The following is a 23,237-nucleotide window of genomic DNA, read 5'->3' on the forward strand; positions in this document are numbered from 1 at the left end:
GTGTTGTTTATAATGAATAAAAATCAAAATTATATTTCCTCAAAGATGAAATTCATGCAATGCTTTAATTTTCTTATCTACGTGGCAGAAAATTTAAGAAAAGTATGATTATTTGTTAACAAGTGTGCTTACAATTACCATTAAATATTTGAGAATCGATAATTTTTTTTAACTTTCTTTTTCTCAATTATTTATATTTACACATTGAAAATTTATTAGAAGTTTGCATGATTACATTAAAGGTTGTCTCACTTTGTTTGTTCTGTTTCCCTTAAGAAACCGAGAGAAAGTAAAATATTATTCATAATAAATTAAAGGCCAAAAGACATATTCCCACCTAAGATTTAGTCCATCCTCAAACTCTCACTCACAATGTTTTAAAAATTCAAATGCTCATTCATCATTCAACTTCTATTAAAATTTTCTATTAGAGTTATGGGGTTAAAATATAATTAATCAATAATATAACTTTTATGAATGACCACCCTTTATCATCTAGATCTGGACAATGAAGCATCATCCAGATCTATAAGAAGAGACGAAGGATGACAAAGCATCATCTTTCGTCATGTCTAGACAATGAGACAAAGGAGGACGAAACATCGTCCTTCGTCTCATTCTTACAGATCTAGACGACGCTTCGTCGTTCAGATTTGGACAACGAATGGTCGTTTTTCACTTTCCTTTGTAGCTAGAGAAGACCTACACTTCTTCTTGATCTCCAATCAGTTTCCTGAGCCACTAGAGATTAAACCTCAAAAGGGGAAAACGTGAATTTTTTAAAGTTTAATCATGGGGTAAATATGAGTTTTTTAAACTGAGGGTGGAATGATATAAAGTTTTTAGGTTTTAGGATTTATGGATAAAATAACGATTTTACCCTTGTCTCTAACTAAAAATTAGGATTTATGGATAAAATAACGATTTTACCCTTGTCTCTAACTAAAAATTTAGATTACAGTTAGCCTATGAATAGCTATTTGGATTTTATATTTGCCATGAATATGATTTTGAATTTGGACTAAAACTTTGGTGAAAAATTGTCCTTTTCCTGATTGAATAATGTTGAAATAAAATAAAAAATAAACAATTTAATCATTTAATCACATAATATCACATCATTATATACAAATAAATTAATAAAATTATTTGTACATATAGTTTTATTTATTAAATATAGGGAAAAGGACAATTTTCCACCCTAGTTTCAGTCCAAATTCAAAATTATATCCACGATTGATGAAAAAGTCAAACACACACTCATGGGCTAACTATCGTCCAAATTTTTACTTAGAAGTAAGGGTAAAATCATTATTTTACCCATAAATCATAAAACCTAAAAAATTTATATCATTTTCACCCCTTAGTTTAGAAAACTCACATTCACCCGTCATGATTAAACTTTGAAAAATTCACTTTTTTCCCTCTTTCCAGATTTCATTTTCGGTGGCTTAGGGAATTGGTAGATGATGGGAAGAAACGAAAGTTTTCTTTGACAAAGGATGACTCTTGTCATTTAGAATGGGAAGACTAAAGAAGAAGGATGATGTTTTATCATCGAGTCTAGATGACTGAACTTCATCGTCCTTCGTAGTCAGATCTGGAAGAAAGATGAAAAGCATCGGTCGTCAGTCAGAATGATGGTAGCTGGAAAAGGAAACAAACCTTAGAGGTTTTGCAGTTCTTGGGAGTATTTTTAGGAGGGGTTTTTACCCAAACGCTTTGACTTTTAACAGTCTGATTAATGGTCTTTGTATGGCGGGCAAGATTACGAAGGCCATTGAATTTTTTAGGAAAATGGTTTCGGTTGGTTGTAGACCGGATGTGGTTACAGTTGGGACTTTGATTACTGGGTTGTGTAGAACTGGTAATGTCACTGTTGCCCTTCAGTTGTTTGAAGAAATGAATAACGGGAATGGTGAATTTGGTGTCATTTGTAAGCCTAATATTGTTTGCTGTACTACAATTATTGATGGTCTTTGCAAATATGGGTTAGTAGGCAAGGCAAAGAAACTGTTTTCAGAAATGAAGACCACGGGCATTAATCCAAACGTGATTACTTACACCACTCTAATTTATGGTTTGTGTAATACATCTAATTGGGAGGAGGCTAAAACTTTGTTTATAGAGATGTTGGAGGAAGGTGTAAAACCTAATGTGGTGACATTTAGCGTGGTAATTGATAAGTTCTGTATCAATGGAAAGATGGACGAAGCCAATGGGTTGTTCCAACTAATGATTAATAGAGGTGTTTGTCCCGACATAATAACTTATAACACACTTTTGAGTGGTTTTTGCTTGGCAGGTCAAATTGATGATGCTAGAAGGCTATTTGATTCCATGGCAAGTGTGGGGTGTAGGCCTGATGTTTTTAGCTACAATATTTTGATGGAGGGTTTATGCTTGACAAATAAAATTGACGATGCCAAGGAACTTTTAGCCTCAATGTTGAGTATGGGATGCACACCTGATGTAGTTAGCTACAATACTCTGATCAATGGGTATTGCAAGAATCGAAAAATTGATAAAGCCTTGAATCTTTATGAGGAAATGACTTCAGAGGGAGTTAGGCCAGATGTTGTTACTTATAGTACCTTGCTATCTGGGTTTTTTATGAACGGTAATGTCAGACATGCAAAAAAGCTATTTGGTAAGATGCAACTTAGTAATTTGCCTCCCGATTTATTTACGTATAATATTCTTATTGATGGGTACTGCAGAAATGGTTGTGTTTTGGAGGCTGTTGAACTGTTCCATACCTTAATAAATCGAAACATTCGACCTGACATCACAACTTTCAATTGTCTCATTAATGGGTTGTGCAAAACAGGGATCCTCACTATTGCTTGGGAAATGTTCAACAGATTACATAGTAATGGCTTCGTTCCAGATGTTATTACATATAACATTATAATGCATGAATTTTGTACGGAAGGAAAGTTAGAAATGGCAAGTAAATGTTTCTCAGATATGGAGCAAAATGGTGTTGCGCCAGACTTGGTCACTTTCAATACGCTTATGTCTGGTTTCTTGCAGAATAATGAGACTTTAGAAGTGGTGGAACTTTGTTAGGAACCCAACTTTTATTCAACCAAAACAAAAAATTAAAACACAAAATTGTAATAAACTAAAACTATTCATTAACTAAAACATTACAAAGATAAACCGAACAATTCGAAGAGTTCAGGACCTCTCATCTTTCGGCCATTCAAGGCGCCGGAGACCTCCCTAAATCAGCCTAAGCTGGTTGTCTTCAAACCAAAACCCCAATATTTTTCTTCTCCTCCCCTTTTTAAAACTCAAAACATACATTTATAATAAAAATAGATCATTGGATTGATGACAAGTGTCTCAATCCTAACATTTTCCTCCCCTTCAAAATCATCTTGTCTTCAAGATGAGTTTTTTTTTTTTTTTCACAGCTGCTCTGTCTGTCCAAAGCAGTTTCCCGCCCACTGTTTTTACTTTTTTACTTTTTTTTTTCATTTACAGCTGTCTCTTTTTTAATATATTTTTTTTCTCTTATGTTGCTTCTTCACTTTTCTTTTCTTCTTTCCAATGGCCCCACTTCTCATTCTTTTTCTCTTCCCAATAAACCCACCTATTGCCTTCACCCTTTTTTTTTTCTTTTCTCTCTCTCTCCTTTCTCTTTTCTTCCTTCTGTCACCTGACTTCTCTGTTAATTCCATATCGGTCTGTCCTACGAAATCAACAGGAAATTTGCAGTTGCTTTAGCAGCTCTGGTGAAGGCGAAAAAAGCTTCGGTTTGTAAGCAGGAAAGAGAGCAGCAGATTCTGGGCATTCATGTGGAGCAGATTCTCGAACAAGAGTAGGGGATTCTTTCGTCCGAACATTGGATTCCCTGTGATGATTTTTCTTCAAGTCAGCCTCCTCCATGAACATTTTTTGACGGCTTTTTACTTTTCCAGCCATCATCTATTTTCTTCGCTGGATCGAATGTTCTGATACCATTTGTTAAGAACCCAGCTCTTATTCAACCAAAACGCAAAATTAAAACACAAAAACGTAATAAACTAAAACTATTCATTAACTAAAACATTACAAAGTCAAACCGAACAATTTGAGGAGTTCGGGACCTCCCATTTTCCGGCCATTCGAGGCGCCGGAGACCTCCCATTTTCTGACCATTCGAGGTGCGGGAGACCTCCCTAAATCAGCCTAAGCTGGCTGCCCTCAAACCAAAACCCCAATATTTTTCTTCTCCTCCTCTTTTTAAAACTCAAAACATACATTTATAATAAAAATAGACCATTGATGACAAGTGTTTCAATCCTAACATTATGCAAAGTAAACACACAAGTTTTCTGAGTGAGCGTGGATCATTCTGCTGCAGGGAATAAACAAGTTTACCTGACTCATTATTTTCTAATGTTTCTAGTTATTTAATAGTTTTCAGAGTTTTATTAAAAAAAATCTTAAAGAATACCACAAAAATCTATTTGATTTTCTAGTGGAAGAAGGAAAATAGAAAACATTGGAGTAGCCATACTATTATCTAGGATTGCACTATACATTCATATATTACTTTATTAGGAAAGCCATGTTTACTGGAGTTAGTTTGAATTTCTTCAAATTGTTTGCATGCTATCTGTTGTTACAACACATATTCTCTCTGTTTATCTAATTGAAATATTAACAGTTGTTTGTTCTCTGCTTAAGCTAAGACATCTGCCTTCATTGATTTAGTTTGACCTTTATATGTATATGATCCCAATTGATATGTTTTCTATTTAACTTTCGTTAACAAAAGGTTGCATATTTCGTAGAGCTGTATTTTGATTCTTCCATTTTCATTCAGTTTCTTCAAAGAGTATTCAGCATAGACACCATTGTTAAGCCTCTTCCACCTGCCATGGCATACAATGTTTCCCGCAACCTGAATTTCTTCACAAGGATTTTCACACAGTTTTTTGGTAAGTTTGATTTCGGTAGCTTCATGGATTAAATTTTAACTAAGTTATGCATCATTTTAACAGTTCCAACCCAATTGTTTTAAAGGGTTCCTTTCTTTTACTTTTGCCTTCAACTAAATAAAAAACAGTCACATCTTTCTCTATGCTTAAATATTGTAACAATAAAAAATCAAACATGTTTGATTGATATAGGAGTGTAATTTGTCACATTTTTTCCACTTACAAAGGCAAACTGACTGCATGTTTGTTGTGTGGTACAATCAAATTATCTTTGTTGCAAGTTTGCAATCTAGTTTGTTGAAAATTTAGGCTATTCAATGAACCTGTTAGTTGAGTTCTCTGAACTTTGTTGATTATGAGAATAGTTAAATCCGTGATTGAATGGACTGTTTATCTTCAAATATGCTCTTTCTACAATATTTTGTGATTCTAACTTTTTATGTCACAGATCCTGAAGGCATTGCTGGTGCACAGAAATCCCTTGGGTTAGGACAGGAAGAAAAAGCTCGTCGTGTTCGTTGAGGAATAGAATTTAGAGATGCGGTGATTCCATGTGGTTGTAATTTTAACAGTATTTGGATTGTCATATTTTTATGACTTTTGGCTTCCAATCAAACTAAGAATTCTGAATGGAATGACCTTAAGGGGGTGTTTGGTTCCAATTTTTGAAGATTGTCTTAGTAATCTATCTTTTATTCCTTTGTTTAGTTTGTTAGTAATAAAATATTACAGTAATCTTCTATTACCAATACTAACATGACAGGTAATATAGGTGGTAATATAATTATCACCTTCACCTTAGGTATTTAAAGATTACCAAGGTAATTTTGATTTTATTATAATTATATTATTATTTATTAATTTGTTAAGACAAAAATAAATTTATTTTTAATTAATATGACAAATAATATAAAAAATATTTAAAAATAATTATATTCAAAAGTATTTAACTAAAATAATTTATTAGTAATATTTTATTACCTTTAATCAAATACTATAATTATTTATACTTATCAAATTTTATCAAACATAATAGTCTTTTAAATAATCTATCTTCAAGCTAATCTTTCTATTTTGGTAATAAAACATTATCCAAACCAAACCCCCCAAAGAGCAATAAGTTTTGATTTCTTAATTGACAGGCACTATAATCAAACTCAAGTTTGCTTAATCTTAATACTGTTTTGAGAATTTATTTTTAGATCTTCTAAATTCTTGTGGCGAATCCACTTAAATGAGATATTTGTTCTAATTTTCTGGGAGAAAGTTGAAGTAATAGTATTTCTAGTAGTAATGGAACAGTTTTTATGCTTGAACTAATTAATTTCTGCAAAATGATGGTATTTATACTTTAGATGCAAAAACTAGATGACTTGTAACTACAATAACTTAGGAGGGTTGTATTTGAGTTGAGTTGATTTGAGCCTGATTATGAGCATGGCTCGATTGAGCGTGAAACGTATAACCATGGCTCAAGTTTGTGCCATAATTTTAAAATTTCATCAAGGTCATGGGAGCCAAACTTCAAAATTTATTTTTTAAAAATTTAAGCATCCTGATAAATCAAAACATGCAAGTTAAATAGTCTTGAAAAGGTAAAAGAGTAAACTTATAATAGGTCAGGTTGTTAAATATACCTTTCTATTGTGGGAATTTTACATTTTAGCAAGTCACTTTATCCATTAATTCCAAAATTCTAGGAAAAAAACTCTGACAACTCACCTCACCATTTATAAATAAGGTTACTTTTTAACTTTTCAATATAATTTAACTCCCATGATACAATACTACCTCATCATATTGAGCTCGAACTCAACTTTATCAACACTTATTGAGCTTGATTTTCCTAAGCCAAGCCAAACTCGAGTAAGCCCAAATTCAAGCTTGAATCACCCCTAAACTTGAGTGATTGTAATTCTAAAACTCCAGACTAAGGTTTTAATTAAAACTGACTAATCAAAATGAAAGTAAACTATACTTGTGTGATTCCCATACAAATCATATCAGAAGTAAATCAATAACTTGAAGATATATCATATGTACAATGACCTACTTGTGATGTCTTCACCTTGACTCAATTTACATTCTACATATCCTAAGACCTTGAAGCAATGTAACATATGATCAAGTTATTCAACACTGGGTATGCACAAGAGCACCAAAAATCGACATCAAAATTGTTGTGTAATGTTTTAAGTTTGCACGACAACCCACTTTATTCAGGAGAACCTCCTCGCCAGTATCCCCACTGACTCATTCCACATTCAACAAGAAATTTTTCATCATCATTTTCTAGTTTGCCGTAAGCATGAGACATATCTTCAAAAGAAGTTTGAGTTTTATCTTCTGCCAGATCCTGCATAGAGTTGATAAATCAATGGCATGATCCACCACCGTTATCTATTAAAAATAAAGATAAACAGCAACTATGAATTATGGACATAACTGAAAACAAATTTCAATCTTCAACTTTACCACCACATTGGAAGCATGAAAAACTTTTTACACCAAATGAATTCCTTTCAAACTTGTAACTTTTGGACAAGCTTAATATCCAGAAAAAAAAAGTACACATTTGGGGTATTTGTGATCTTGGATGTAAAAAAGTTCATGATAGGTAGGCCTTACAGAATAGGGAAAGCAACACTACCATTTGTGATTATTGAACCAAGGAAATAAGCATTTAATATGTTCCATAATTCTACTTTGTTGGCAAGATACTAGTGAAACTAATACGTAGTCTTCCCATGGTTTTGATTGCTTCAATGAGCATAACGTTTAAAATATAGAGATCAGTCACATGCATGAAACCGCCACAATTGAAACTGGTATTCATAAGCCAAGTTGAATCCAAGAAACATTAGAGGGAAGTGGCAATTGAGTTACAACTGTAGCATTATACGTACACTCAACTCTGGTCTTGTTTCAGAATCCGAATTATCTGCTTCCATTATGTCTCTGAGAGCAGACTTCCACCACATGCTTTTGGACCCATGATGATGTCCCTTGGATGCATTCACAGCTTTGAGTCTCAATTTTCCAGAAATTCTAGTGTTAAAGGAAACAATTATGCATCTGATGCAAAATGCTATAAGAGGAACCAGAACTAGAAAATAAGCGGTGGTTTTTGCCTGATAATAGAATGGATAAGCCTGTTGAGGTCACTACCATTGACAAATAAATAAGATAACCAACAGGAAGATAAAATCGAGGATGATGCTGCATATTTAGAGATAATCTTACATGTGGCAAACTATGGGAAATTTGCATGGTGAGGTTCTTTTTGCCCAAAAGTCCATTGAAGATGTTCAGGGAAGTTTGATGAGTCTCTGTGAGATTGACAGTGGACAAAGTATCCTTTTTAGTCTGTCATAGTTCATGTTATGGAAGTAATGCCGCATTAGAAGCCAGAAGTCAACATCAATATACAAAATTAATGTACCCCAAGCATGAAATACAAGTGAACCAATTTTAGTTGTGATCCACAAATTATTCTACTCTGTCAAAAATATTTCAAATTGTCAATGTGTTTAATAGTCTAACAAGGTACTGAATTTAAATCATTTATTTATTTTATGTGCATGAAACTGCTCCTGTGGCATAATTTGAAACAGCACCCTAGCTTATATCTAAAACCCTGCCTAGAGATAAGGCTCAATGAAGTTGCTTTGTAAACTGATTTTTAAGTGTATCAAATCAATAACCACCCATAGTTTCAAGCACATGCCACATAATAACAAAGAAATGGTTCAATTAATAGACTAGATACAAACTTCTATTTATTTATTAGTGATGACTCAACTAAAGATATGTTTTTCACAAAGAGTGAAGAACTGCTTTTTTCCTTCTATGGGCACAACTTTTTTGTTGCATTTAAACAACTCTGAAGTTTGTCTACTATTTTTCGGAAAAATCTCCAACAGCTAAATATCTATTGGTTGATGTTTGATCAATTGAAGAAATTAATAATAAAAAAATGTTTGCATTTCAGTGTGGACATAAAAACCACGTGAAGATGAGCTACATTATTAGTCTTTTTACATATATATTATCATAAGGTTATAATACCTGCCATTTGTTTCCATTTCACCTCTAGTCATATTTTCATTACAAAAAAATTATAAAGCCAATCAGCGAGCACAAACATGTGCATAAACAATGATATCTCATCATGTGATTCAATGATTTTAAATTAGAAATAAAACAACATCCAATCACATAGTGATATATCATCGTTTGTACACAAGTTTATATTCATTGTTTGTGTATATACTCCTACTGTTTTCATTAAAGCTCAAGCCCTAATACATGCAATTGGCAGATGTTAACACCAAAAAAATCTGTCTTTTCATACAGACTGCAGGATATTTTGCCCAAACCTCTTAAAGTTTCAATATACAGAAATAAAATAATAATTAATAACATAGCATAACTTATACATTGAGTTATAGTGATCAGGACAGACAGAGGAAGCAAAGAAAGACAACAAAAACAAGAAGAATCAAGGGAGAAACAACATAAAATTGGAGAGGAAGTCATTATTATTTATCCATTCAAATCTTAGGTCACCCTAAAATAATATTGTAGGCCTCTAAATATAGGAAATCTAAACAACTAATCGGGAAACACATAAGAGTAAATCTTAAGGAAATTAAATTCCTAAAATCTCTAGATTATTCAACATCAATGAGCATACATAACCACAATCTCAAGAAACGTCATTGACAATGTGCATACTTGAACCGAGAGCACATTACATGTGCAAGAAAGCAAGTTATTTTGGTAAACAAGAGTTCAATTATAATGAAACTACCTATGAAAAGAAGAGAATTTAGAATGCTATGCAACTTACAACTTTTAACATGTACTTTTACAATAAACAACGAAACATATAGACAATTAAAAGACTTATTTAATAATGACCATGTAAATGTGCTTACCAGTTGCACTTCTTTCCTGGCAGAAGGAATTTTAAGGTGCTGCCCTTCAAATACATTATCAACATCCACAATACTCTTATTTGCTGCAGTCAGTGAATATACAGACGCTCCATATTGCTTCAAAATCGACGTCAAAGTTTCACCCCTGCCACCAAAAATTACCAAATTCAGTGAATTAACACCATTTAAGACCGGAATCAACCCCATATCAACAGCTAAAATAAATTGCAGTACTAACTCAAGCAAATTGTAAGATATAAGTCAACAAAAGAAAGTCAAAAGTTTGCGAGAGATCCCATCCTCATGATGCTTATAAATTGTTGGGCTTAAATTTCAGTCACATCTAGTCAAAATACTGAAACTTAAAAACCCCACCTTACCTGGATTTCGAAGGATTTTCGTTCCTTATAAGAATCTTTAAACTTCTCAAATGCACAGAAAAGGCACATCAATTCAACAAAATTCACAACAAAATTATGAAAACAAAATAACCCAGAAAAGGTTTCCTTAAAATCACGAACATAATCAAAGAAAACATGCCCAAGCTTACCCTTTGACCACATGACCCAACAAGTGCTTGTGATTGAGCCCATTTGCTACTTCATGAAGCTGAATTCTCCACTTCTGCAACCCACAAAACACAATGATTTATTGCCATTTGTTCCAGAAAACTAAGAAAACATAAAAATTTTGAGGTAAAAAATGTACCTTTGCAAGACCTCTCAAATGCCTCTTGAAATGGAAACTAAAAAACAGAAGGAAGTGGTAAAAAGTTTGTTGATTTGTGGGAAAGAACAAGAATGAACAGAGAAAGAAGAAGAGAAGAAGAAAAAGAGAAACCTGTGAGAAGGGAAAGTTGAGGTCTGGTTAGGGAAAGAAAGAGGTCGTCCTTGTCTGCGGCTGAGCTTCATTTCCATCACTTTCATAAATTTAATACACATTACGAATGGGTAAACTCTGTTTTCTTTTTACGTTTGCGGGAGACGATATGGAGATGGAGATGGGGCTGACACGTCAACAGACACGTTGGTAATAAAGTCTTACGTGGCTAAGTGAATTAAAAAAATTAGCTAGGTTAATGCAACTATGTGAAATTAATATGATATCCAAAATTTACTCTCCCTATCTATTAACCCACAAATTTTTTTAGTATGCATATAACCAAGAGTCTAGTATAATATCAGATTTATCTTCAACTTTAAGAATACATGCTTCAATCAGCTTCTTACTACAAATTAAGCAACGATTTTGCCATAATTGAAGCACAATCGTAGAAATTTTGCATCTAACTCATTTTAATCTAAATAAGTATAGATCTAAACCTTTATAATCCTATTTATATTGTTAGACGTTTGAAAACTTTAGAATTTCATGTAACATATACTATTATAGAAATGATGATTTCTTGATGAATGTTGTTGCTTGTTAGTTAAATTACTTTGAGTACTGATATTTTAATTGAAAAAATTTACTAGATTAGGTTGAATGCATATTTATTCTGTTTTGTGAAAAATTTGATATAGAAAACGTAATTGGTAAAGAACATGGGGTAGGCATGCCTGACCTAGACATTTAGGCCATGCATGCCCATCTTTAAGAAGAGTAGGTTGATGAAGAACAAAGGGAGAATGATCCGACATACAACTAGATGCAACCATAGAGTTTCTAGGAGGATGATGTGAATGATGATAATGAGGATAATAAAGACCATAAGGGTTAGCCTAAATGGTGAAGAAAAAGGTCAGAGTTGTGAAAGGTCAGAGTTTGAATATCATGACCTCCCACATGTGAAAGATTGAGGTATGAATAGCTTGGGGTTGACTACTAGTGTACTATAACAAAACGAATACCTGATTTACTCGGTATAGTGATTATAAGTCTAGTTACTATACCCTAGGTTTACTTGTCTGATGAAATCGGGTGGGGTTCCTTGGTCATAAAATAATAATAATAATAACAATGATAATGATTATGATGCTAAGTGTAATGATGATGATGATAATGATGATCAATTTGCGAGGTTTGTGGAGGTTGACGAGATGTATGATATACCGATTGAAGACCTTGAGTTGGATGCAAAAGAAGATGTTGAGATAAGTTCAATTAATATTCATAATGTCAAGGTCGAGTGTAGCGAAGGATGTCATGGTTCGGTTGATCATATATAGGAAATATTTATGTTCCCAATCTATTTTAGTGGGTTTTGCAAGCTATCATGGATGTTGAGAATGCAAACATTGCTAATTTTGAAACACGACCTAATAGAAGTATTAAAGTAATGCGTTATTATAGTTCTAATGAAGAATTGCAAGAATTATTTGAAAGACATGCTTTAAAAATAGGTTTTTTAATATAGGGTACCTCGATTGTATAGCACGGGACATCATGGTTTGACTTATCATAAAGTATATACAAGAAATATTCATGTTCCCAATCCATTTTAGTGGGTTTTGTAGGTTGTTGTGGATGTTGAGAATGCGGTTATTGATAATCATGAAACACAACTTAATAGGAGTATCAAAAGTAATAGGTTTTTATAATTCTAGGGAAGAATTGCAAGAATTATTTGAAAAAGAAGCTTTAGAAACAAATTTTCAATACAAAGTACCACACAAAACGATGGAAAATTAGGTGTTTAGAGGAGTAATGCAAATGGTAGGCACGAGCAACAAAAATGATATCTTTGACATATAGGTGTTACATCATATGGAAAAAGAATACACTTGTCTATGAGATCAAATATTGTCATATCATAAACAAGTTGGTGTTTGAGCCTTATGGGAAATCCTTAGATCAATGTTTGCAGTTGACCACATATATCGACTAAAAGAAATTATCTTCGATAAGCTAGATAGGTACAACATCAATAAATCAAACACACAAACATGACATACCAAGACATGGACATTAGATGCATTAAAAAAATCACCTAAGGGGTCTTTCATACTTTTATTAGTGTATTATCATAAGCTAGAGTTACGGATGCCTAGAACAATAACACATATTCACACCGATGTGGGTAATAAGTTTAAGTTTTTCTTTATGGCATTAAGGTGCTTAATAAGGGCATTTAAACAGTTTTGTCATTTGGTGATTTGTATTGACGATTTATATTTAAAAGGGAAGTACTCGGGATGCTATTCTTTATTGTTAGGAAAGATGGTAATAATCATGCCCTGCGACCATTGTGAACTCCAAAGAGTTGAAACGGTGACGCCATTTAATCTAAACCACAGTTTTCTTTCTGCGTCCCCACGGTTTATTAAATGGAATAACATCGAGTGTACAAGTACAATGTTAAACCAAGTCTTTTCCAAGCCCAAGAAATGTCTGAAACATGTCATCCTTAAAATGTCTGTTTGGGTCATGGTTAATTTTTTGTGGATGATCCTCACTGTGTCCTTACGCTTATAGACCACCAATTAGACCCGAAATTTGTGGGCTTTGTTAAATTTGTACTTTCCCTCCTAATGGTTAACACCAATTATTTGAAAAAAAAAAAATTTTAAAATTAGTTAATGAAACCAGTCCATTACATATAATAACACAAATTGGTTGTAAAAATATACAAAATAGTAATGCACGCTATTGTTGTTAAATAGTATCATATTGGGCATGCTCGAGGCCCTAGACACAACTAGTTTGTTTATTTTACCCTAAATATAGCTAGACTGGGTGCACTTGGGGGCTTTAAGCATGACACATCTAGCTTTTCTTTGCTTAAATAGTCCAAGGCATTTGTGCTTGGCAAATTTTTGCTTAAACAACGCCCATAACGATGAATCTGACGCAAATAACCCATATTTCACAATCTACAATTAAATAATTGTTCAGAACCATCTTTCCAACACATATTAATCATTTCTAACTAAAAAAATCACAATTTTACATAACCAAAATTCAAATCGCACAACCAAAGCAGATGAAAAAGTACACCTTTTTATTTTTCAATGACTAAAATGGGTAAATAAGCCTAAATCATGAACTAAACAAACAACTAAACATTTTCCCTCAACAAATAATGATTTTTGAGTCAACAATTCCTAACCCTATCGTAATCTTCATCAAAGAATTAATCTAAGAGAAAACCAAATAATTACTTACCTCCACTACTATTGTTAAGACGATTATTGTTGAAACTATGAAGAAAATCGAAAGATTGGAACAAAAGTCTTCAAAAACGGCAAGACAAAAATTTGTGAAGCTAAGAAATATTGCACCCATGCAGGGAGAACACACGTGTAAAAGGGTTTGGAAAAGAAGATAGACGTAGACGGGTTTGGAAAAGTAAGGGTATTTTATGGACTTTACACTACTTTGGATATAATTATATAATATAAAAAAATTGGTGGTTATATACGATAGGTGGGGTAACTTTTGGGTATAATAATTAATTTGCCTTGATAAAATAACAAAATCCTTAAGTAACTTTGGTTCAAGTATCGAAGATTAATTTGATAAAATGTCTTTTATTATTAATATTATTTTTTTTGGTTTATCAAATAATAAAATATTTTAATAATTTTTTATTATTAATGATAATATGACAAATAATATAAGAGATAATATGATTATCATTATCATTTCTTATTAATTTTTTAGGATAAAAAATACTCTTATGTTTAATTAATGTAATAAATGACATAAAAAATATTTTTAGATAATTAATATAATAATTTGTATTTTTATAATAAAAAATTACTCAAATCAAATGCATCTCTATTATTTCAAAAATAATAAAAAATTTCTCCAGTATTTAGTTTTCTAAGTGTTAAAATAATCCATTAGATGACAAAACAGTGAAATTTATTAATTTATAGCAAAAATAATTTATATGTTATAATAAAATTAGAGTATTTAATTATTTATTATATCTTTAATTCAAAATTATTCAGTCAAATAATAATACATTAACTAACAACTTACAAGAAGATAGTAATTTTTAATTTTGTAAACTTATTGTTTGTATTTCTTATTGTTTTTCAATTAAAAAACTAATTTGTGTATTTTACATTAAATGTACATTTAAATATTAAATGTCATAATATAATTCATATTTCGAATCATATTCTTCTTTTTAAATATTGAATTTTTATAAAAAATCAAACCGACTTTAAAGTTGGATTTTTTTTGGTCTAGTATATCAACATTAAGACATTATGAAATGACAAAATATGACATATAAGTGATTCAGTTAATTAGATTTATTATTCAAGTGTAATAGTCAAATGACTATTTTTTACCTAAACTTTGATGAAATAACATTTTTCATTTTTTAAATTTGAAAAATTTATATTTACTTATTAGTCAATTCTGTTAGTACAAAATATTTTGTTTTACTATAAATTATTAATTCACTATTTTAGTAAAATTACAAATTTTTTTTAATACTTATTACATATATCAATTACCAATATATCATTATTTTTCTATTAAAATAATGAAAATACTCAAAACTCATTTTAAGATTAATTATAATTACATTATTTAGTTATTTTTTCTTTTTTTTATTGTTTTTCTCTTTTTACAAGTCCAATCGAAAATATCTTTGTAAATTAGATTATGGATAACCATCTATTGAATCAATCACTCTCTTACCTACTATTGTGCCAATGGTCAATTTAGATCTAATATATCACCTAATCCAATAATTGCAAAGGGAATAAGGAATCAAAGTGTAACAACTATATCAACGATATGGGGAAGCGGGGTTTACGTTGAAGTTGAAGATCTCTCTTTTTCAGCTAGCTCAAGTTAAGCTTGAAGCTATGACCTTTTGACTTTTCAACTCTATTAGTATTGGAAGAGAGATAAGATTTTTTTTTTATTGAATTAGGAAAGTCTTATGACACTTATATACTAGCAAACAAACTCACAGGAGCTTAACCCTTTTACAGTGACGGGTTAGTTGATATTTCATTCATGTCCATTATATGTTCTAATTGATTCTGATATCACTCAATTTTATTACACGAGGTATAGTTGAGAGGTTAGGACTATAACTCACATGGGTTGAGCATATATCCATTGAAATGCTTGATGAGAATAAAATTTTAAGTAATTAGATTATGATAGTGAGCCAGTGATTCTAAGAGGCTATTGATTTGATTTTGATGTAACTTTGGGTATAAACTTCTTGAAAAAAATATGGGATTGAGATTAACCGTAAGAAAAATAAAGTTCAATTGCACTTGGATGATGGTGAGGAATTCACTTTTGGTAAGGGTCGTATCCTAAGAATGATTATAAGTAACGCAAAAACAAGAAAAATGTTTAGTAAGGATGTACGAGTCATCTGTTACATGTTGTGAATAAGATTGATGAATCAGTCTCGAGCTTGCATATTATGTGTATTAGTTTCAAAATGTGTTTCTTAATAATCTACTAGAGTTGGTACCTAAAAGGAAGGTGGAATTTAGTATTGAGTTAGCTCTCGAGATAATGCCTATTTCCAAAGCACCATACAAGATGACCTCGATTGAACTTTAGGAATTGAAGAAATAATTGCATGAGGTTCTAGATATTGGCTTTCTCAGACTAAGTCATTCACCTTGGGGTGCACAGATTCTTTTATGAAAAAGAATGATAAGTCGATGCATATGTGCATTAATTATAGAGAATTGAATAAGGTAATTGCATATGCTTCTCAACAACTCAAGGATTATGAGACTAGGTACCCCACTCATGACTTCAAGTTAGTCGCAATTGTGTTCATTTTGAAAATTTGGTGATATTATCTATGTGAAGTCAAATGCAATGTATACATGGATAACAAGAGTTTGAAATACTTTTTCATTAAGAAAGAATTAAGTTCATCCTTATTTTCCCAAGATCAAGTAAAATGAGATAATAATAACTATATATGAAAAAATGTTACCTCTCAAGTTTGTTTCTACACCACATAATTTTTAGAAGTATGACTAAAACATCCTTAATGAAAATGAATGGGTGTTTGCACTTGTGGAATGATTCTAAAACTTGAATGTGTGAGAACTATCTTTGATTTGGTTTTCAAAATATTTGAAACAATAGAGAAACCAAGAGAATGTGAGGAAACTTGTGGCTAGATGTAACTAATCTAATTTAATTTCTTGAACTACTGCAAATTATTCTAATTAAATTAGATTATAGCTTCTCATCACATATCATTCGGAGTAATTTTTATTAGCTACTTTGAGGACCTTTATGGGAATGCTTAATAATAGGCACCAATGTATTCCATTCGTACCCCTTTATCTTATAAACATAAGACTCTAAGCTTGTTAAAGTTGTCCAACTCCACTATACTAAAAACATTGTACTCCCAAATCAGACACTCCATTTATTAGAAATTTTAACAATTTAATATGATTAAATTATCTCGTTAAAATTATTCATTTAGTGACAATTACATATGTACCCTTATAGAACACTAATAAAAAAATTAGGATAATTTATAGAAATATCATTCCGATTACATCTTTTTCCTAGAAACCAATTTTTACATCTAATGAATGATTAAATTATTTGATTAAGCCAATCGTCATAGTTGCATAATAATGATTGTAATCATGATTTTAATTAATAAAATTGTTTTATACTTATCATGAATCTAATATTCCAGAGTAAATAAGTATCGTTAGAGTGGTAGAATTGTGACAAAAGAATCATTGTATGTCAACTAATCATAGGAATTCTATGCCCACATAAGGTGAGCGTTCTAGAAACATTTACAATCTCAATATTATCTTGTCCAAGGGCACATGTGATACTGTTGAGACTATCATAATTTTAAATGACTTACTATAACACATATGTACATGTTATGTAGACGTGTCCACTAAATTGACCCATCAAAAGGATTACATATGGATGTTGCCTTTGTACTATGGAATATATCCCTTAACAAATGGTGGTACATATGATCCTTCGACTTGAAGTGATTAGACTATTTTATATAAGGATCAATATGGTTTAGTCTTTAAGAAATTATTACCAAAATAGTGGCGATTGGTCATATTGAGAGATGAATGAAGGCTACAGTGGATCAAAAGGAGATTCATCACTTTCAAGTACAAAAACTAATATCTTTGATAAACTTCCTAACAAACATCAATGACAACTTGAATATGTCGCTGTAGTTGGATTGAGTAATTGTATAGTTTAATGTCTTTTGGTCATTGATATAAACGTCAATAAAAACATATCAAGGACTCCTTCACGTAGACACTAATTATATGTCTTAGTCTTAACAAGAGATTGTATTATGAAATGTTTGAATTTTACAACAATCATATTATTGATAAGTAAAAGTCAATACTGACACTTCATTTGTTAGGTTGTCATGATGTATTATTAGAGACTAATCTTGGTATGTAAACAAAAGCTTGTCGGATTGTACATTCAGTATAAGTCTATACACTACCAATATGACAAAGATTCTAGGAGTCATACATAATAAGGGTAGATCAAGTTTTAAAGGCATTGGGTTGATTGGAATGAATTGGGTTTGATGTTTAGATTATCAGTTTTGAGTCTCATAAAATTATTGGATTTGAAGTATGAACTTTTGTACTTTGAGGACAAAGATGAAATAACCCATATTTGAGTGAGTAAGAATGTAATTAACAAGTGTTGACTTTATCAAAATTGGATAATGATAAGTTGAAAATGAATGAATGTCAAGTCATATGCATAAACGTGCATGGTCCATGCATGCGTATGCATCAATCTTCTAATATATACAAAAATCTAGATAATCATGATTCAATGGGATATGATAAGGATCGAGTGTCTAGTTGTGCATAATGATGAATGATTACACATCGTCTTCTATAAAAGAAGATGAATTTTCAACATTTAGAGACTTTTGAAAAGTACTTCCATTCACTCCAGTCTAAACACACTCACACTCATTCACTATAACCTTAGCAAACTTTATAGTGTTCATTTCTAGCCTCTTTTTAGCTCATTCTCTATGTAGATAACAAAGTGCCTTCTTGTCCTTGAAACAAAAACATATAATTTGCAAAACTACACCTTCGTAAAAGATAAAGGAGCCACCAACATTGGAATGATAATTTTTCACAACGTATGTTTGGTAAGACTGTTTAAGCATGTATGCATGATAATATTCTATAAATATATCTTGCATGAGGATTTATCGCCAATATTATATGATGTTGTTTTACAACTAATTTTTTAAACATTACTTTTTTTTGTAAGTAACTAATTAAAGGGTTTCACAAACGTGACAGAGACTAAAACCCAGATTTTCTCTCTAGAAGTTTTCATATTCTACCAGTTTTGCCAACTCATCTTTTAAACATTACATACAAGAAGGCCTAATGAAAAAAGTAAGAGCCGAGAGGATGTGTGAGGCACTTAATGGGCTAATTCAAAGCATATTCACTTCAAATGCATCAAATATTATGAAACAAGCAAATTTAGGCTCGAAGGAGAATCAAGGTCTTGTAAACTTTATCTAAGTTTGTAAAGAGTCTGGAGGAGGCATGTTGGTTGATAGCAAGGTTAGACCGAATAATAACAATTCCAATATTTAGGATAATAACAACCTTAATTTGAATAATATATATTTCTAATCAGAATAATAATCATAATCATAATCCTAATCTAAATAAAATATTAATGAAGAATAATATCCTAAAATAAATAAAAGGCTAGGTTGTTTAAATTAATTAACATAAGTTCAGCCTATTACATTAAATAAAACAAGTAAAGCATGACCAATATAATCTCAATATGTGTGCATGAGTCTTTCACTCTTTATGCATGTACAAGCCTAGTCCAACCTTGTTGTTAGCCCACATGCTTTTAGGATAATAACAACCCTAATTTGAATAATAATCCTAATATAAATAAGATAATAAAGAAAAAAACTAATCCTAAAATAAATAAAAGGTTAGATTATTTAAATTAATTAACATAAGTTCAACCTATTACATTAAATAAAATAAGTAACGCATGAGCCATATAATCTCAATGTGTGTGTACAGGCCTTTCACTCTTTATGCTTATACAAGCCTGGTTTAACCTTGTTGTTAGCCCACCTACCTCATTCAGACTCTTCACAAACTTGGATAAGGTTTACAAGTCCTTGATTCTCTTTCAAGCCAAAATTTTCTTGTTTCATAATATTTTATGCATTTGAAGTGAAAATGTTTTGAATCGACCCCTTAAGTGTCTCACATATCCTCTTGGATCTTGCTCTTGTCATTGGGCCTTCTTGTATATACAATGGATATCTCTTGCACTTGAATTGCCACTTTAACTAGCACGCACTCTTAGGCTTTGGTTTCTATCATACCCTATCTCCTTAAAAGAATTCATTCTTAAATCATCACTTTAAGCGAACTTGGCTTGATAACATGATTGTAACCTACAAAATATGTTAGAAAGGACCTTACACACTCCATCACTTGTTTCACTCTTCTCTAAAAAAGAAGTTACTCAATTACTTGTGTTTGCACACTCTAAATTGACTTTCACTCTAATGTGCTCACACTTTTGCCTTTTTTCCACTCGATTGAACTTTCCCCTTCAGTTCTTTATCCAACTAATAAAACTTAGTAAAAAATGCACTTATTACAATCCAAATCAACAAATTAGTATAAACAAAAAAATTAGACTCAATATGTGCACAAGAGGAATTTAATAAAATGAAAAGGAAATAAGGTTGCTCTTTTTGATTTTAGTTTACTAGCTACTTTCTTTTTCTTGTCTTTTTTTTTTTTTATTGTTGTTTTTTACCTTTTTTATTTGCCTTTTTTTATACTATTCAATAATGTAAATAACAAAAGTAAATAAGTAGACTTAAAAGCTTGTGCACAAAGGAGAAAATGAAAGAAATTTAACACAAGTAATTATGGAATTGCACACAAGGGAAAAAACAAGTGTTGGGATAATCAAACATGCTAGGATCAAATTCTATGTATTTTGTAAATAAGGATTTGCGTACTTAGAGTAATTTTCGATGAAGCTTCTTCGTATATGGTGCAAGGTATCGACGTTAGTCTATTTCTACGATGCCATTTGCCCACGTACTAATTTTCAATTAGGGAGACATGTTTACTATGCATTTTTGGTTTTGTAGGAGAGGAAAGGAGAATTCCTTTTTCTTTTTGATAAAAATGGCATGATGATCTTTTTTTAGGAGGCAGTTTAGACAATTTATATATGTCCAACTGCCCTCAAACTTCCTCTTATAAATGCCCTTGATAGTTATATTAAACAAGATTACGTCAACCCGTCAGGGGTGGACCCGAATCTAATATCTCTCACTCATATAACAGAAGACTCGAACCAAATACTTAGCCACAGAAATCCTATATAGTAGTATGTTTCATACTTGCAAATATGTCGTGCAACCTCGTGAGCAACCTGCACTTGGGAGCTAAAAACTATGCATCTGTTAGGAATAACATAGGTGCTTCAACCCGAATAAAACAAAAATAAAGCATAGGCTCGCAACACCATAGACTTACTCGATAACACTAGCTCCCTTTAATCCCTTATTTATCACTGTGTTATTTTCCTATGTATCTATGATCAAGTCCAATCTCCATATGAGTGACATGATTAGCCGACTAATGGACACACATAACATGTAAGTCTTCCTCTTCTACTCAAAATTCTCAATTTAAACTTAGTTGCTTTTCTAGTCATGTTCTATAGATCGAATCATGCATGACCATAGGTTCCAAGCTAAGATAGCAACACTAAGAGTAAATATCGAACAACAGTAAAAAGTCAAAGGGTACCAATATGAGATAATCCTCATAAAGTCTTACATAGTGAGGGAGCAGGGATTCATCCCTCACTACTTTAATTGGTCATCTTACTTATACACATATGATATGAATCATGTGTTACAGTGTATATTTTCTCAAATGTCATTCACAACACTGTATAGATCTTAGTTTAGTCACTGTACCCAGCGTCTAACCAGAGTTTTTAATCATCTTCACACTTATAGGTATTTATCTATATTAAGAACTCACATCTGACATTACAATCTTGTTGAGCTAAAAAAGATGTGTATGCAATGAAAACCCAAGAATTTCAGGATGTAAGTTCAAAACATAAAATAAATTTGAATTCATGGTTTTCGACGTTGTGTCACTAGTATGATATATATAAGCTCAACACTCATCAATCATAGTCTATGTAATCCAAGAAATTTAACATGTGCAAGATATACTTCTTGAAACAATCTCAATCAAAAGATCAGTGACCATACAATGCGTAGAATTATATTGTACGTTCATTTCCCTCTTGGAAATATAGTCTCTTATTATGTTGTGTCCAGCATCGATACATTTGGTTATCTTAGAAAAAATTCAGGTTCTTTTATTTCAACAGACAACTATTGCTTTGACAATATTGTCCAGTTTACCAGATTCACGATGAATCTTCTTAATCATACAGTTTTTTGCACATTTACTGAACTGACTATATACTAGGCTTCCAATGTGGATACGACTATGCATCTCTATTTCTTATCGCTCCAAGATATGAGCCATTTTGGAGTAAGAAAACATAGTCGTAATTTAATTTGCATTAGTCTAAATTCTTTCTCCAATTGGCATCTCAATAGCCAATCAAATGCAAGTTTGATCCTTAATCACATAATTAATCATCCATAGAGCCTTTTAAAAATATCAAAATTCTACATATAGCCTTTTAGTGCTCTTTTCAACATTTACTTATATCAACTAACTAGCCCAATAACAAAAATAAATATCTGGGCATGTACACTTCATAGCATATATAATATATCTGATAACATCTAAATAGGTAATCTTTGACATTTCTCTACTTCTATCTTAAGTTTTGGGACATATCTCTTTTGGCTCAATAATTCATCATTTGACACATGAATATCAATGGGTTCACAATATATCATATTGGATTATTCTAGAATCTTTTGAATATTATGCTCTTATGATAGAGTCAAAAGTTTCTTTGAACAATTCCTTGAATATTATGAGATATAACTTTTGACCATTTCCAATAGAGTTCAATTACTCTTCTTTGCTACACTAGTTGTTGCAAAGTTTTGGAATTACTATTTATCATACTATTTCTTTTTCATTACTTAGTTTCTTGAACTTCTTAGACAAATGGTCAAGATCTCGGTGAGTTCATAAAACTTTTATCTATTTTGTCTAATTGATTCTCAATCTCAGTTATATATAATGTCTAAAGTAGTTTACTACTTCTGACTTATAGAAGATCAAGTAGACAAGACTGAATCGAACATTATTATCATCACTAGTAATGAAATATGAGATACATTCTCAAACTTTATATTCATAAGAAAACATATACCTAAGTATGTAGATTGCAAAAGAAGTCAAACTCT

At 31.4% G+C, this 23,237-nt stretch overlaps 2 protein-coding genes across 3 annotated transcripts; one reads left to right on the forward strand and one right to left on the reverse strand.

Annotated features, from left to right (window-relative positions):
• Nucleotides 1-1,716: 1,716 nt before the first annotated feature.
• LOC123229293 (pentatricopeptide repeat-containing protein At1g63130, mitochondrial-like) lies at nucleotides 1,717-5,601 on the forward strand. Its single transcript, XM_044654999.1, has 3 exons — nucleotides 1,717-2,650; nucleotides 4,820-4,934; nucleotides 5,383-5,601. Exons 1-2 carry the CDS (start codon nucleotides 1,756-1,758, stop codon nucleotides 4,855-4,857), a joined length of 933 nt encoding a protein of 310 aa, XP_044510934.1. The 5' UTR covers nucleotides 1,717-1,755; the 3' UTR covers nucleotides 4,858-4,934; nucleotides 5,383-5,601.
• A 1,295-nt stretch (nucleotides 5,602-6,896) lies between these two features.
• Nucleotides 6,897-10,825, reverse strand: LOC123229294. Of its 2 annotated transcripts, none has more exons than XM_044655001.1 (7): nucleotides 10,715-10,825; nucleotides 10,583-10,619; nucleotides 10,425-10,498; nucleotides 9,875-10,019; nucleotides 8,178-8,300; nucleotides 7,841-8,065; nucleotides 6,897-7,290 (listed from the first exon to the last, which is right to left on the reverse strand). In XM_044655001.1, exons 1-7 carry the CDS (start codon nucleotides 10,813-10,815, stop codon nucleotides 7,150-7,152), a joined length of 846 nt encoding a protein of 281 aa, XP_044510936.1. In that variant the 5' UTR covers nucleotides 10,816-10,825; the 3' UTR covers nucleotides 6,897-7,149. The 2 variants fall into 2 exon arrangements, with proteins under 2 accessions (XP_044510936.1, XP_044510935.1); XM_044655000.1 differs by having other exon boundaries at nucleotides 7,841-8,086.
• Nucleotides 10,826-23,237: the final 12,412 nt, after the last annotated feature.

Source organism: Mangifera indica, chromosome 11 (assembly GCF_011075055.1).
Source record: "Mangifera indica cultivar Alphonso chromosome 11, CATAS_Mindica_2.1, whole genome shotgun sequence".
In the NCBI taxonomy this organism is placed as follows: Eukaryota; Viridiplantae; Streptophyta; class Magnoliopsida; order Sapindales; family Anacardiaceae; genus Mangifera; species Mangifera indica.